Source organism: Procambarus clarkii, chromosome 33 (assembly GCF_040958095.1).
Source record: "Procambarus clarkii isolate CNS0578487 chromosome 33, FALCON_Pclarkii_2.0, whole genome shotgun sequence".
Classification (NCBI taxonomy): Eukaryota; Metazoa; Arthropoda; class Malacostraca; order Decapoda; family Cambaridae; genus Procambarus; species Procambarus clarkii.
In genome coordinates this window covers 30,946,692-30,964,191 of record NC_091182.1, presented here as the reverse complement: position 1 = coordinate 30,964,191, position 17,500 = coordinate 30,946,692, and the positions used below count along the sequence as shown (strand labels likewise).

The 17,500-nt window shown below is 48.0% G+C and overlaps 1 protein-coding gene across 5 annotated transcripts in view; it reads left to right on the top strand.

Moving 5' to 3' along the window:
* LOC123765293 (uncharacterized protein CG43867) overlaps positions 1-17,500 on the top strand; it is a 1,137,736-nt gene that overhangs the window by 814,792 nt on the left and 305,444 nt on the right. For all 5 annotated transcript variants that reach the window (XM_069335520.1, XM_069335522.1, XM_069335521.1 and 2 more), the window contains one exon: positions 12,420-12,482. In XM_069335520.1, the coding sequence (XP_069191621.1) occupies positions 12,420-12,482 (63 nt within the window). The remainder of the gene's footprint in view (positions 1-12,419; positions 12,483-17,500) is intronic.

The following is a 17,500-nucleotide window of genomic DNA, read 5'->3' as shown; positions in this document are numbered from 1 at the left end:
AAATCATGCCTCACAGGATTGGTTGAATTCTATGACCAGGCAACAAAACTCATTCAAGAAAGAGAGGGGTGGGCAGACTGTATATTTTTGGATTGCCAGAAAGTCATTGACACAGTACCACATAACAGACTAGTGCACAAGCTGAAGATACAGGCAGGAGTGAAAGGTAAGGAACTCCACTGGATGAGAGAGTACCTAAGCAACAGAAGACAACGAGTCACTGTGAGGGGTGAGGCCTTAGAGTGGCGAGGCGTCACCAGTGGAGTCCCACAGGGACTTAGATCCCATAGGTCCCTTGGACCTATTCTGCTTCTGATATATGTAAATGCTCTCCCAGAGGGAATAGACTCGTTCCTCTCAATGTTTGCTGATGATGCAAAAAATATGAGGAGGATTAAGACAGAGGAAGACAGTATGAGGCTACACGATGACTTTGACAAGCTGAAGGAATGGTCCAACATATGGCTACTAAAGTTCAACCCAAGTAAATGTAAGGTTCTGAAACTAGGTGGAGGAAATAGAAGGCCAGACACTGGATACCGAATGGGAGATGAAGTCCTTCATGAAACGAACAGAGAAAGATCTAGGAGTTGATATCACGCCAAACCTGTCTCCTGAAGCCCACGTCAATAGAATAACATCAGCTGCGTATGCGAATCTGTTAACATCAGAACTGCCTTCAGAAACCTGTGTAAGGAATCTTTCAGAACCTTGTATACCACATATGTAAGGCGAATTCTGGAGTATGCGGCTCCAGCATGGAGCCCGTACCTTGCCAAGCCCAAGACGAAAGTGGAAAAAGTTTAGAGGTATGCCACTAGGCTAATCCCATAACGAAGAGGCATGAGTTACGAGGAAAGGCTGCCTGAACTGCACCTCACGTCGCTGGAAGACAGAAGAGCTCGGGGAGCCTTGATCACCACATGCAAAATTCTCAGTGGATTTGACAGGGTAGACAAGGATGGATTATTTAACACGGGTGGTACACACACAAGGAAACACAGGTGGAAGATGAGTACCCAAATGAGTCGCAGAGACATTAGAAAGAACTTGTACAGTGTCAGAGAAGTTAGTAAATGGAATACACTAGGCAGTGATGTGGTGGAGGCTGACTCCATACACAGTTTCAAATGTAGATATGATATAGCCCAGTAGGCTCAGGAATCTGTACACCAGTAGATTGACGATTGAGAGGCGGGACCGAAGAGCCAAAGTTCCTCCCCAGCGAGCACATCTAGATGAGTACGCACGCACCCTCCCTACCCCCACCCCCACCTGGGCGAAGCATGGAGTAATGCCACATCTTAAACCCCCGTAAGCTGCCAGACATAAGCTGCCAGATGTAGCTATCCAATCTTGAGGAGGGGTGGAGGAAAATGTTGTATCAGCGAGCCATCTTTGTTAGGCCAGGTTTATGTAAATAATTTGTTTGTGGTAACCGTCAGCATGGTTGGGGATCCTGGGGGAGACGCGACAACACCAGGATATCACCAGGATATCAGTGTTGGTTCACATTTTGCTTTGCTATAATTCTAGGTCTCTCTTGGGCCCAGATTCGCGAAGCAGTTACGCAAGTACTTACGAGCCTGTACATCTTTTCTCAATCTTTGACGGCTTTGTTTACAATTATTAAGTAGTTTGAGCTCCGAAGCACCAGGAGGCTGTTTATAACAACAACAACAACAGTTGATTGGGACATTTTATGCTTATAAACTGTTTAATAAATGTAAACAAAGCCGACAAAGATCGAGGAAAGATGTACACGTTCGTAAGTACTTGCGTAACTGCTTCGTGAATCTGGCTCCTGATCCTAACCCCACCACCGCCTTACACGTCGCTTCATCAGCATGCAGTGGGACGCCCGGAATCCGCAAGATATCTTAAGAGTTCCACACGCTTGCAAAACCGTGCGAGGAGAAGACCGCTCAGCGCTTTGCACTAAGGAGATACAGGATAAAACCCTCTTCCCGTAGCCTGCTGAGACGAGGGAGTCACGTCTCGAATCAGCTAGCAGCTGCTAGCTGATGCTGCTAGTTAGTGAAAAATGGCTTAACTGGGTGCTTGGAGGTTATTGTGCATGGAAAACAGTCTTGTGTCAAGGGTTGTGATACGTAGTGTTGTACTTTCTTAAAGGGTTTCAGAAAGTTGAAAGTTGAGAGGGGGTAAGTTGTTTAAGATTCAGCTCCTCGGAACACAAAGTTGCAAGTAGCACGGGCTATGGTGAGCCCGTAGTGGACTTACCTGGCGCAGGAGCGGTGCTGTAACTTGACGGAAACAAAACAAAATAGAAAAGCGTCTTTTTGCGTTCTGTTGTATCAACCCAATGGAGGTTATTACAAGCACTCTATAATGCCACGCCCGGGGCATTATAGAGGGTCAATACAACCTTCCAGGAGGCACCGCCCAGAGGCTACAGTGCTCTGTAGCCTCTGTAGCCTCGGACACTATACATTGACAAGGATGCCATGCACTGGACACCGTAGACTGACAAATGTCACCATGCAGGAACTGCACGGCCAGACTCTAAATACCTTTCCATGCGCAAGCTTGGAAAAATATTTGCTCAAGAAATTATTGAAAGCGACGAAATGTGTGCTTTAAAGCATAGTGATCTGGAAGAATGCCTTCCTGGAAGCTGTGCTTCTGGAAGAATGCCTTCCTGGAAGCTGTGCTTCTGGAAGAATGCCTTCCTGGGAGCTGGGCTTCTGGAAGAATGCCTTCCTGGGAGCTGGGCTTCTGGAAGAATGCCTTCCTGGGAGCTGTGCTTCTGGAAGAATGCCTTCCTGGGAGCTGGGCTTCTGGAAGAATGCCTTCCTGGAAGCTGGGCTTCTGGAAGAATGCCTTCCTGGAAGCTGGGCTTCTGGAAGAATGCCTTCCTGGGAGCTGGGCTTCTGGAAGAATGCCTTCCTGGGAGCTGGGCTTCTGGAAGAATGCCTTCCTGGGAGCTGGGCTTCTGGAAGAATGCCTTCCTGGGAGCTGGGCTTCTGGAAGAATGCCTTCCTGGGAGCTGGGCTTCTGGAAGAATGCCTTCCTGGGAGCTGGGCTTCTGGAAGAATGCCTTCCTGGGAGCTGGGCTTCTGGAAGAATGCCTTCCTGGAAGCTGGGCTTCTGGAAGAATGCCTTCCTGGGAGCTGGGCTTCTGGAAGAATGCCTTCCTGGGAGCTGGGCTTCTGGAAGAATGCCTTCCTGGGAGCTGGGCTTCTGGAAGAATGCCTTCCTGGGAGCTGGGCTTCTGGAAGAATGCCTTCCTGGGAGCTGGGCTTCTGGAAGAATGCCTTCCTGGGAGCTGGGCTTCTGGAAGAATGCCTTCCTGGGAGCTGGGCTTCTGGAAGAATGCCTTCCTGGGAGCTGGGCTTCTGGAAGAATGCCTTCCTGGAAGCTGTGCTTCAGGAAGAATGCCTTCCTGGAAGCATGTGGGTCTGGAAGAATGCCTTCCTGGAAGCTTGTGGTATCCGGCGACGTCCAGATCTCCCCGCTAACACACAACAGAAGGAAAATGATTTTGTCCAGTCTGGCCGACGAATGTTTTCAACTTTTCACGAATTTGGTCTTGTGAAGTTGATCTAAATAGTGTCTGGAAATACTTGAAGCCTTTGTCTTTCTCTTGGATATGTCTGCTTGATATAATGGCTTTGTGGGCAGCAGAACTCTAGCATACATCACCATAGGTAGAGAACACTTGGTAGTTATCTCATCATTGTTAAAACACACAGCTAATTTAACACATGGCTGAAGTTGACACACAGTTGTTGTTAATATATCTTGTCGTTAATGCATAGTTTTGTAAATATTTGGATGTAGTTAACACATGGTTGTTAATGTTCCATGTTGTCAACCTTACCTGTAGTTTACCTGAAGTGGGTCGTCAGAGTTGTTCTCAGTAAGTCTCACTTGAGAGGGGTGGGAAGCCCCATCCTATGACCCGAGGTCACTCCAGCGGGGCTTGGAAAGCCACTGGCCAAAATAAAGGAGAAAAAGTTATGAGTTTTGCATCCTTTAGGCATAGGCTCTGTGGTCCTCTTGTGCAGCAGAGCTTTATCCCTTCCGGTTTGGCTCAATTCCTGTTAGGAAGTCGAACCAATGTTTAGTAAGCCTAAGTGCATACTGGAATGGTGTCTGCGTCGCTTGCTGGTCACTATTATATGAGGTTTCTTATAAATGACCTCAAGATTCCTGCCTTAAGACTATATAAAATTCAGGGATCACTAGACCAGAGGGGACAGTTCCTTCTTCCTGGTGTTTTCTCAGCTGACCCACCTTTTCCCCTTTATATATTTATATATATATATATATATATATATATATATATATATATATATATATATATATATATTCTATGACTAGCCATAGTCATAGAATGATGTCTAATCATAGACATCCGGCTAGTCATAGAATAGTGAGTCAGCCGGATGAATGATCAGTCAGATGAACGACCACTGATGGAGTCATATCCTTGAGAAAGGCATTACCAGTCCATAAGGCTGTTGACGGCAGAGCGCCTTGTGTTATGGGTGCCATATTCCGTTTGTCCACAAAGTTGGGGCAGGTGGAGAACGTTAAAAATGTCACAGCTCTATACGTGTCCATTCACATCTCACAGGTGTTGAAGGCTCTGATGTACTGACCTGTGCACCGAGAACAGGTAAGGACTTAGAGATGACTTTTCTTACAGTTCTCCATCTTGTCCAAAATGCTGGTAAATGATGGGGGTTGGGGAAGAGGGCAGAGAGAGTCCATAAGAGAGGTGAATGCTTACGATAGGTGCTAGGTTTTCTTCATACAAAGTTTTGCAACCTTTGCTGTCGAGAAGGTAAGAGATGCACTATAGGGCTGTGAGTTTCCTGATTGTCTTGATGGATTGATCCTGATCTACGTGGTCATTGAAGAGTCAAACTTCGTTATCAGGATGTTAACTTCTTCAATGAAACGATGGTTATTGCTAATCAGTTGTTTTCCCTAAGTCAGCTGTGATGTCATTCTGGCTACTTGTCATCATCGCCTGTGTTTTCTCAGCCGTAAATGAGACTTGTCGTTGGGTAGTCCCCCGGGTAGATAGTGTTGAAAATGGTTTGATTAATTGACCATTAATATATAGTCGTCAGTATATGCTTGAACTTCAGGGATGAAGTGTAGTTTTCTCCGTCTCCTCCTTCCCCTCTTACCCTCCTTCCCCTCCCTCTCCCTCTTTCCCTCTCTCCTAGAGAGAAGGATTGTCAAGTGTCAACAAAGGCTTTTGACCCTCCACCATTTATTATTATTATCTCCTTGTTGCTGAACCTCACCTTCCTTTCTTAGACTCTCTCGTTCTCGTTTTCCTCTCTGCCCCTCACATATATATATATATATATATATATATATATATATATATATATATATATATATATATATATATATATATATGCCTATACTTGCATAAACCACAAGTGAAGATAAACAATCTTTGGACAACACCCACCAGTGGGACTCGAACCCAGAAAGCACAACTACCTTCCAGTAGCTGGCATAACTAGTATGCTTTAACCCACTACGCCATCAGACCTTACAAAAGAAGTAGATAGTTCGAGATATATATATATCTCAAACATCTCTACCTCCCGAAGGCACCAGATGAGTGAGGGGTCAGTCTGCAATTTTCGTCAAGCCACTGTCAATGTGAGAGAACTCGTGTCCAGCTTATAAGCCTATACTTGCATAAACCACAAGTGAAGATAAACAATCTTTGGACAACACCCACCAGTGGGACTCGAACCCAGAAAGCACAACTACCTTCCAGTAGCTGGCATAACTAGTATGCTTTAACCCACTACGCCATCAGACCTTACAAAAGAAGTAGATAGTTCGAGATATATATATATCTCAAACATCTCTACCTCCCGAAGGCACCAGATGAGTGAGGGGTCAGTCTGCAATTTTCGTCAAGCCACTGTCAATGTGAGAGAACTCGTGTCCAGCTTATAAGCCTATACTTGCATAAACCACAAGTGAAGATAAACAATCTTTGGACAACACCCACCAGTGGGACTCGAACCCAGAAAGCACAACTACCTTCCAGTAGCTGGCATAACTAGTATGCTTTAACCCACTACGCCATCAGACCTTACAAAAGAAGTAGATAGTTCGAGATATATATATATCTCAAACATCTCTACCTCCCGAAGGCACCAGATGAGTGAGGGGTCAGTCTGCAATTTTCGTCAAGCCACTGTCAATGTGAGAGAACTCGTGTCCAGCTTATAAGCCTATACTTGCATAAACCACAAGTGAAGATAAACAATCTTTGGACAACACCCACCAGTGGGACTCGAACCCAGAAAGCACAACTACCTTCCAGTAGCTGGCATAACTAGTATGCTTTAACCCACTACGCCATCAGACCTTACAAAAGAAGTAGATAGTTCGAGATATATATATATCTCAAACATCTCTACCTCCCGAAGGCACCAGATGAGTGAGGGGTCAGTCTGCAATTTTCGTCAAGCCACTGTCAATGTGAGAGAACTCGTGTCCAGCTTATAAGCCTATACTTGCATAAACCACAAGTGAAGATAAACAATCTTTGGACAACACCCACCAGTGGGACTCGAACCCAGAAAGCACAACTACCTTCCAGTAGCTGGCATAACTAGTATGCTTTAACCCACTACGCCATCAGACCTTACAAAAGAAGTAGATAGTTCGAGATATATATATATCTCAAACATCTCTACCTCCCGAAGGCACCAGATGAGTGAGGGGTCAGTCTGCAATTTTCGTCAAGCCACTGTCAATGTGAGAGAACTCGTGTCCAGCTTATAAGCCTATACTTGCATAAACCACAAGTGAAGATAAACAATCTTTGGACAACACCCACCAGTGGGACTCGAACCCAGAAAGCACAACTACCTTCCAGTAGCTGGCATAACTAGTATGCTTTAACCCACTACGCCATCAGACCTTACAAAAGAAGTAGATAGTTCGAGATATATATATATCTCAAACATCTCTACCTCCCGAAGGCACCAGATGAGTGAGGGGTCAGTCTGCAATTTTCGTCAAGCCACTGTCAATGTGAGAGAACTCGTGTCCAGCTTATAAGCCTATACTTGCATAAACCACAAGTGAAGATAAACAATCTTTGGACAACACCCACCAGTGGGACTCGAACCCAGAAAGCACAACTACCTTCCAGTAGCTGGCATAACTAGTATGCTTTAACCCACTACGCCATCAGACCTTACAAAAGAAGTAGATAGTTCGAGATATATATATATCTCAAACATCTCTACCTCCCGAAGGCACCAGATGAGTGAGGGGTCAGTCTGCAATTTTCGTCAAGCCACTGTCAATGTGAGAGAACTCGTGTCCAGCTTATAAGCCTATACTTGCATAAACCACAAGTGAAGATAAACAATCTTTGGACAACACCCACCAGTGGGACTCGAACCCAGAAAGCACAACTACCTTCCAGTAGCTGGCATAACTAGTATGCTTTAACCCACTACGCCATCAGACCTTACAAAAGAAGTAGATAGTTCGAGATATATATATATCTCAAACATCTCTACCTCCCGAAGGCACCAGATGAGTGAGGGGTCAGTCTGCAATTTTCGTCAAGCCACTGTCAATGTGAGAGAACTCGTGTCCAGCTTATAAGCCTATACTTGCATAAACCACAAGTGAAGATAAACAATCTTTGGACAACACCCACCAGTGGGACTCGAACCCAGAAAGCACAACTACCTTCCAGTAGCTGGCATAACTAGTATGCTTTAACCCACTACGCCATCAGACCTTACAAAAGAAGTAGATAGTTCGAGATATATATATATCTCAAACATCTCTACCTCCCGAAGGCACCAGATGAGTGAGGGGTCAGTCTGCAATTTTCGTCAAGCCACTGTCAATGTGAGAGAACTCGTGTCCAGCTTATAAGCCTATACTTGCATAAACCACAAGTGAAGATAAACAATCTTTGGACAACACCCACCAGTGGGACTCGAACCCAGAAAGCACAACTACCTTCCAGTAGCTGGCATAACTAGTATGCTTTAACCCACTACGCCATCAGACCTTACAAAAGAAGTAGATAGTTCGAGATATATATATATCTCAAACATCTCTACCTCCCGAAGGCACCAGATGAGTGAGGGGTCAGTCTGCAATTTTCGTCAAGCCACTGTCAATGTGAGAGAACTCGTGTCCAGCTTATAAGCCTATACTTGCATAAACCACAAGTGAAGATAAACAATCTTTGGACAACACCCACCAGTGGGACTCGAACCCAGAAAGCACAACTACCTTCCAGTAGCTGGCATAACTAGTATGCTTAAACCCACTACGCCATCAGACCTTACAAAAGAAGTAGATAGTTCGAGATATATATATATCTCAAACATCTCTACCTCCCGAAGGCACCAGATGAGTGAGGGGTCAGTCTGCAATTTTCGTCAAGCCACTGTCAATGTGAGAGAACTCGTGTCCAGCTTATAAGCCTATACTTGCATAAACCACAAGTGAAGATAAACAATCTTTGGACAACACCCACCAGTGGGACTCGAACCCAGAAAGCACAACTACCTTCCAGTAGCTGGCATAACTAGTATGCTTTAACCCACTACGCCATCAGACCTTACAAAAGAAGTAGATAGTTCGAGATATATATATATCTCAAACATCTCTACCTCCCGAAGGCACCAGATGAGTGAGGGGTCAGTCTGCAATTTTCTTCCAGCTACTGGAAGGTAGTTGTGCTTTCTGGGTTCGAGTCCCACTGGTGGGTGTTGTCCAAAGATTGTTTATCTTCACTTGTGGTTTATGCAAGTATAGGCTTATAAGCTGGACACGAGTTCTCTCACATTGACAGTGGCTTGACGAAAATTGCAGACTGACCCCTCACTCATCTGGTGCCTTCGGGAGGTAGAGATGTTTGAGATATATATATATCTCGAACTATCTACTTCTTTTGTAAGGTCTGATGGCGTAGTGGGTTAAAGCATACTAGTTATGCCAGCTACTGGAAGGTAGTTGTGCTTTCTGGGTTCGAGTCCCACTGGTGGGTGTTGTCCAAAGATTGTTTATCTTCACTTGTGGTTTATGCAAGTATAGGCTTATAAGCTGGACACGAGTTCTCTCACATTGACAGTGGCTTGACGAAAATTGCAGACTGACCCCTCACTCATCTGGTGCCTTCGGGAGGTAGAGATGTTTGAGATATATATATATCTCGAACTATCTACTTCTTTTGTAAGGTCTGATGGCGTAGTGGGTTAAAGCATACTAGTTATGCCAGCTACTGGAAGGTAGTTGTGCTTTCTGGGTTCGAGTCCCACTGGTGGGTGTTGTCCAAAGATTGTTTATCTTCACTTGTGGTTTATGCAAGTATAGGCTTATAAGCTGGACACGAGTTCTCTCACATTGACAGTGGCTTGACGAAAATTGCAGACTGACCCCTCACTCATCTGGTGCCTTCGGGAGGTAGAGATGTTTGAGATATATATATATCTCGAACTATCTACTTCTTTTGTAAGGTCTGATGGCGTAGTGGGTTAAAGCATACTAGTTATGCCAGCTACTGGAAGGTAGTTGTGCTTTCTGGGTTCGAGTCCCACTGGTGGGTGTTGTCCAAAGATTGTTTATCTTCACTTGTGGTTTATGCAAGTATAGGCTTATAAGCTGGACACGAGTTCTCTCACATTGACAGTGGCTTGACGAAAATTGCAGACTGACCCCTCACTCATCTGGTGCCTTCGGGAGGTAGAGATGTTTGAGATATATATATATCTCGAACTATCTACTTCTTTTGTAAGGTCTGATGGCGTAGTGGGTTAAAGCATACTAGTTATGCCAGCTACTGGAAGGTAGTTGTGCTTTCTGGGTTCGAGTCCCACTGGTGGGTGTTGTCCAAAGATTGTTTATCTTCACTTGTGGTTTATGCAAGTATAGGCTTATAAGCTGGACACGAGTTCTCTCACATTGACAGTGGCTTGACGAAAATTGCAGACTGACCCCTCACTCATCTGGTGCCTTCGGGAGGTAGAGATGTTTGAGATATATATATATCTCGAACTATCTACTTCTTTTGTAAGGTCTGATGGCGTAGTGGGTTAAAGCATACTAGTTATGCCAGCTACTGGAAGGTAGTTGTGCTTTCTGGGTTCGAGTCCCACTGGTGGGTGTTGTCCAAAGATTATATATATATATATATATATATAATATATATATATTATATAATGTGTGTGTGTGTGTATTGTTTCCTCGCCTCAGTACACGTTCCTTGTCGCTGCTGAAAGCGAGGAAAAGGTTTTAAAGTTTTTAGGATTTTACTCCTATCGAGGACTTCGTGGAGGCTGCGGTCTGCCTCACTTCCTCACCCGAGGCTCTTTAGCGTACACTCTCCTCCATGTGTACACGCTGAGAGATAAACACAAGGTACACTGTGTGTGTGTGTGTGTGTGTGTGTGTGTGTGTGTGTGTGTGTGTGTCGGTGTGTGTGTGTGTCGGTGTGTAGCGTATAATGTTCTGTGTCTGGTGTCTCCGTTCTCCCAGTCAGCGTTCGGAGGGCCTCCTGCTTCCACGAAATTGGTTCATTGATCGTCAATTACAACTTTGCCAATTAGGTTGTCTCCTTTACCTTGTTTCGTTGTGTTGGGAAGGAAGGTCAAGTGCTTCTGGCACGAGTAGTAGTCCCGTGTTAGAAGAACATGTGAATTTACAGGGACTATTTACTTCAATTTACAGAAGATGGCACTCAACCATTTGGACTGGTCGGCACAGCGACAGCTTCGCTTCTTGCAGGTCGGGGTTCGATCCTTGATAGTCCAAGTGGTTGGGGCACCATTCCTTCCCTGCGTCCTACCCCAGCTCCATCCCTTCCGAGGGCTATACACAGTCCCACAGGCATACACAGTATGCACATATATGCAGTATACACAGGCTTCGAGCTTTCTCCTAATTTCCGTATCTTACCTTAAGGAAGGAAGCTGATTAAGAAAATTTAAGATGAAAGAAAAATGGATGATGTAACAGGCCTGTTAATGGGTCTTACGAGGCAATTCCTGTTCTCTCGTGTTGGAGTTTAGTTACGTGATCTAGTTCCCTATTTTTTTTATATATAATTGTTCTTCTTGGTCTCATTTTTCTAAGTTTATCTTCTACCACAATGGAAAATAACAATTGTTATTTTTCATTGTGGTTATTCTGCATAATGGATCAGTGTTTTGTGATTATTGTTGCATATACATATGTATATATGCAACCTACGCTTTAAACAATCCAGTGATTCCACGTCTATCATGTTACCCGGTAATTTATTCTATTAATCTGCAACCCTTTTTTCTCAACCAGTATTTACCCAGGTTGTATTCATGCGCGCACACGTAGCATAAAAATATGGTCGTGTGTGTGTACTCACCTAGTTGTGTTTGTGTGGGTTGAGCTCTGGCTCTTTGGTCCCGCCTCTCAAACACCCGCGTGTGTGTGTGTGTGTGTGGACGTTTGGTAGCGACCCGGGAGTGTGTTTAATTTAGATAAATATGAAGGTTTGATGGTGCATAGGGGGGGGGGGGGAGTCGACCCCTGTCAGACCCTAAATGAGTAATGATTCAAGTCATTATGATGGTTCTGTCATGATGATGATAGATGATGATGAGGGAACTTCCCCCCCTCCTCCTCCTTGATCAACACCATTTGATGCTCAAACCTCCTGAAGGCCGCCTCAAGGAGCCCCCCTTTTGGACGATGAATGCGAGACCGAGTTCAATCCCCTGTTCTGTCAGGGAGCGAGTCTTGGGGACTCATCATGTTGATGAATCACAAGACTGATGAGTCGCTACCTGATGATCACTGCTGTTGGTCCACAGGTGGACGAAGCTGACAGATATATTATATCTTTAATTCAGATATCATTTTGATGGGTTTTGTATAATTGTCGTATAATCCCTGAAATTAATAATTCATACAGTCCTGTGTGGTGTTTATTTCCGCATGGACTAATGAAATGCTAATGTGATTCAGGACACGAGATTATAGCTACAATTAGGGTCAATTAATTGTCGATATATTTGTTGAGTTTTATTAATCATTCGTGCCATCATTGATGAGTTGAAGATGATAATGAATATGATCATTCGTAATGGTTCCATGTGTGTTGTATTTTCTGTTTAGGGTTATTCTGTATCTTAAGTTACTTAATTAGGGTTAGATAATTATTTTGTATATTTAGTTAATTTTAATATTGTGTGTTGGCATTATTAACGGAAAGATCTATCCCATTGTTTAATATTTGTAATGTTTATTAATTGTAATTAATAATTGTAATAGGTTTAATTATGAATTGTAATTTATTTGACCGTTCTCGACGATATTTAAGGGGTAACTGGTGTAAATTTTTTTGGGTATGTTGACTGTCGCAGCTGTTAATATTCTTGTGTTCTTGTCCACAGTTGGCCGAGCTGGAGCAGCGGGTGGTCGAGGCCGAGACCAGGGCCGAGGAGGCCGAGGAAAAGGTAAGTCACACGTGTTCGTAAGAGCAGATGTGTATCTTGGGGTCCCTGTTGCAGATGTGCATCTTGGGGGCCCTGTTGCAGATGTGCATCTTGGGGGCCCTGTTGCAGATGTGTTTCTTGGGCCCTGTTGCAGATGTGTAACTTGGGCCTGTCTGTCTGCATGCCATTGCACCCGGCAGAGAGAACTTGCATCTGAGGAGGGAGTAACAGCCTCCTTGCTCCAAAACCTCACCGCTGTGTTTACAAAGTTACGATAAGGCGAATCCTGTCCTCATTGTATTCGACCATCAACGTGGTGGTCATGGCCGCCCTGTGGTCGGTAATTGGCACAAATGGTTGGGTATCTCTCAGTCTTTAATGCCATCTCTCTCTCTCTCTCTCTCTCTCTCTCTCTCTCTCTCTCTCTCTCTCTCTCTCTCTCTCTCTCTCTCTCTCTCTCTCTCTCTCTCTCCATCATCTCTCATCAACCTCTCTACCATCTCTCTCACCTTCCCCGACCACCACCACCACCATCCATCCCAATACTACCTTCAACTCCACCCCTCAACTCTCCTAGCCACACACCTTCCATTTCCACTGCTGGTGGGAGTGATGATGCCTTATAGGATTGTTTTTAATGGCGTTGAGAAAGTTGAGAAGTTTATTCGGGAAAATCTTCTTGTCACTAGCGGGGCGCGGGCAACCGAGACGGAGCGGGGAGCTACCTGCTCCACTCTCCTTGCAAATAGCAAGTACAGGACAAGCAGCAGGAGCAGCAGGAGCAGCAGCAGTAGCTCGCATAATACATCGAATTGCTTTACGCGGTCGACCAATCCAAAGCGACTCAATGCTGAAATTTACAGCAGTTTCACCAGCCCAGCAACTTAGGCTGGACGGTAGAGCGACGGTCTCGCTTCATGCAGGTCGGCGTTCAATCCCCGACTGTCAAAGTGGTTAGGCACCATTCCTTCCCTCCCGTCCCATCCCAAATCCTTATCCTAACCCCTTCCAAGTGTTATATAGTCTTAATGCCTTGGCGCTTTATCCTTATTACTCTTTCCTTATGCATCTGACTTTCTTTACTCCCTTAGAGGAGTAGAAGAACTCTCGAAATCCTCTCCAGGTAAATCAGCCTCGGTAGGTTAGGTGGGTTGCTTGGGTTAGGTCTGTGTCAACTAAGTAGGCTGCCTGTGTATGTATATCAACTTCACCACACATGTATCTTGGTGAAAGAGTGTGTGTGTGTGTGTGTGTGTGTGTGTGTGTGTGTGTGTGTGTGTGTGTGTGTGTGTGTGTGTGTGTGTGTGTGTGTGTGTGTGTTTGTTTCTCACCTAGTTGTGCTTGCAGGGGTTGAGCTCTGGTTATTTGGTCCCGCCTCTCAACTGTCATTCAACTGAATGTGCGTGTGTGTGCACATTCGCACACTCACGTGTGTGAGGGGGGGGGGAGGGGTGGTTGCGTGTGCGCCTGTAACGACCACACGCCACTGTGTAATGAGGTGGTTTAAGGCCCAACTACAGCCACACCTCACCTGGTACAAGCGGCATGAACAATACGAACCATTCTCGAACCATTCTCGAACCATTCGAACCATTTAGTTGGCGATTTCCCTTGCCCCCCCCCCCTCCCTACCCCCTCCCCCCCATGCCCCCAATACACCCTCCCACCTACCCCCCCCCCCCCTTCCCTTCACCCGCCAACGGACGGGGTTCTTAAAACACATTCTAAGCTGTTTATTATCCTCCCATGACAGGAGTAATCCGTCTGCGACAGGAGGATTTGTGTTGCCGTAAATCCTACCGCAATTGAAGTAATCCTGTAGGCCTGACTCTTTGGGGGGGGGTGAGTGGCAGAGATTGGGCTCACCATGTTGTGTTTGGAGTGGTGACATGTATGGACTGTGTCACGGGGGGTCAGACTGTGTCACGGGGGGGTCAGACTGTGTCACGGGGGGTCAGGCTGTGTCACGGGGGGGCAGGCTGTGTCACGGGGGGTCAGACTGTGTCACGGGGGGTCAGACTGTGTCACGGGGGGTCAGACTGTGTCACGGGGGGTCAGACTGTGTCACGGGGGGTCAGGCTGTGTCACGGGGGGTCAGGCTGTGCCACGGGGGGTCAGGCTGTGTCACGGGGGGTCAGGCTGTGTCACGGGGGGTCAGGCTGTGTCACGGGGGGTCAGGCTGTGTCACGTGGGGTCAGGCTGTGTCACGTGGGGTCAGGCTGTGTCACGGGGGGTCAGGCTGTGTCACGGGGGGTCAGGCTGTGTCACGGGGGGTCAGGCTGTGTCACGGGGGGTCAGGCTGTGTCACGGGGGGTCAGGCTGTGTCACGGGGGGTCAGGCTGTGTCACGGGGGGTCAGGCTGTGTCACGGGGGGTCAGGCTGTGTCACGGGGGGTCAGGCTGTGTCACGGGGGGGTCAGGCTGTGTCACGGGGGGGTCAGGCTGTGTCACGGGGGGGTCAGGCTGTGTCACGGGGGGGTCAGGCTGTGTCACGGGGGGTCAGGCTGTGTCACGGGGGGTCAGGCTGTGTCACGGGGGGTCAGGCTGTGTCACGGGGGGTCAGGCTGTGTCACGGGGGTCAGGCTGTGTCACGGGGGGTCAGGCTGTGTCACGGGGGGTCAGGCTGTGTCACGGGGGGTCAGGCTGTGTCACGGGTTGCCAGTCTGTGTCACGGGCGCCGAGACTGTGTCACGGGTCCCCAGACTGTGTCACGGGGTCAGATTGGGCGGTGCTTGGAGGCATAGCATCAAAAACATCTTCTCTTCCTCCTCCAACAAAGGACGTTTAATTAAGGCAAGCAATTTCAGGAGGTTTCGGTCGGTTCTCTGACAGCTGCTCCGCCTGTTTGAATATTCAAAAGCAGGTGGGAGGGATGGGATGGGATGGGATGGGATGGGATGGAAGAGGGAAGGATGGTAATAGGATTAGGAAAGCAGAGAACTTAAGCGAGGGGGAAATGAGGGTTGAATGGTAGAAATTGGAGATGGAGGCGGTTAGTAGTTGGAGAATAGTAATTGGGATGGAAATATGGGAAGGGATGGGGGGGGGGGGAAAGACTTGGATAGGATGGAACAGGTGGAAGGGTGCACGAGTGGAGCTTTAGGAGATGAGAAGGAAGAATTATTAAAGGTAAGCATTGTATCTGGTCAGTACACTGGACCCCAGTACCTGGCCCGCTACACTGGACCCCAGTATCTGGCCCCGCTACACTGGACCCCAGTATCTGGCCCCGCTACACTGGACCCCAGTACCTGGCCCCGCTACACTGGACCCCAGTATCTGGCCCCGCCACACTGGACCCCAGTACCTGGCCCCGCCACACTGGACCCCAGTACCTGGCCCCGCTACACTGGACCCCAGTACCTGGCCCCGCCACACTGGACCCCAGTACTTGGCCCCGCTACACTGGACCCCAGTACCTGGCCCCGCTACACTGGACCCCAGTACCTGGCCCCGCCACACTGGACCCCAGTACTTGGCCCCGCCACACTGGACCCCAGTACCTGGCCCGCTACACTGGACCCCAGTACCTGGCCCCGCTACACTGGACCCCCAGTACCTGGCCCCGCCACACTGGACCCCCAGTACCTGGCCCCGCTACACTGGACCCCAGTACCTGGCCCCGCCACACTGGACCCCAGTACCTGGCCCCGCCACACTGGACCCCAGTACCTGGCCCCGCCACACTGGACCCCTACACTGGACCCCTACACTGGACCCCAGTACCTGGCCCCGCCACACTGGACCCCAGTACCTGGCCCCGCCACACTGGACCCCAGTACCTGGCCCCGCCACACTGGACCCCAGTACCTGGCCCCGCCACACTGGACCCCAGTACCTGGCCCCGCCACACTGGACCCCAGTACCTGGCCCCGCCACACTGGACCCCAGTACCTGGCCCCGCCACACTGGACCCCAGTACCTGGCCCCGCCACACTGGACCCCAGTACCTGGCCCCGCCACACTGGACCCCAGTACCTGGCCCCGCCACACCGGACCCCAGTACCTGGCCCCGCCACACTGGACCCCAGTACCTGGCCCCGCCACACTGGACCCCAGTACCTGGCCCTGCCACACTGGACCCCAGTGCCTGGCCCCGCCACACTGGACCCCAGTGCCTGGCCCCGCCACACTGGACCCCAGTACCTGGCCCCGCCACACTGGACCCCTACACTGGACCCCAGTAGCTGAAAACTGCCTACCGTTCCATGCTTTTTTTTAAGGGGAGACTCGCTTGGAGGCGGCCATATTTTACCTGCAAAAGACGATAGGTTTCCCGGGCAGCGAGGAGACCTAGGAGGAAGAGGGGTATCAGAGGAGAAAGGGGCATTGATGGAGGAGGAGGAGGAGGAGGAGGAGGAAGAGGGGAAAGTGAAGGAGCGTGATGGAGGTGTCAATACGAGGGAACATGCAAGGCGGAGCCAGAGAGCTAGAGTCAGGCATAATGGCCCTTGTGTCGGCTTGAACGAGACTGTTTCCTTCTGGCGACACCCTACTACTGACACCTCTTTCCTTCCTTCTCCCTCCTCCTATGCACACGCATTCGGAGCCCAGGAGCCGAAGCTCACCTCTTCAAACTTTATCACGTGAGGTATTAACACGTGTAAACACACTCTGCTGGTGTTATATTTTTACCCATGGAAGATGCAGTATTTTAATTTTTTGTGTGTTCTAGGGTAGACTAAAATAGAATAGCGAGAGTGAAACATTCTCTTAAGCTAGTTGTTTATATCTGTTGTGAGCTAGTTATATAGGAGTATGTCCTTCCTCTCGTGCACAGGATGGTCTTGTAGAGCATTAAGACGAGGTAAGAGGACGGGCTGCTAATTGAACTGAAAGAGGGAGAAGACAGAGACGCAGGAAGGTTATCAGACAGGAACGGTGAGCCTCGGGTGTTGGTCTGGTAGTTACTCCTAGTAACAGTGTCCTCCCTTCTGCTATTCCTCTCAAACCCCTCCCCTGCTACCTCTTCCCCCAGTAACCCCCTGCCTCCCCCACCTCCCCGTTCCCCTAGCTCCCCTTTTCCTGTCATCGTTCCTC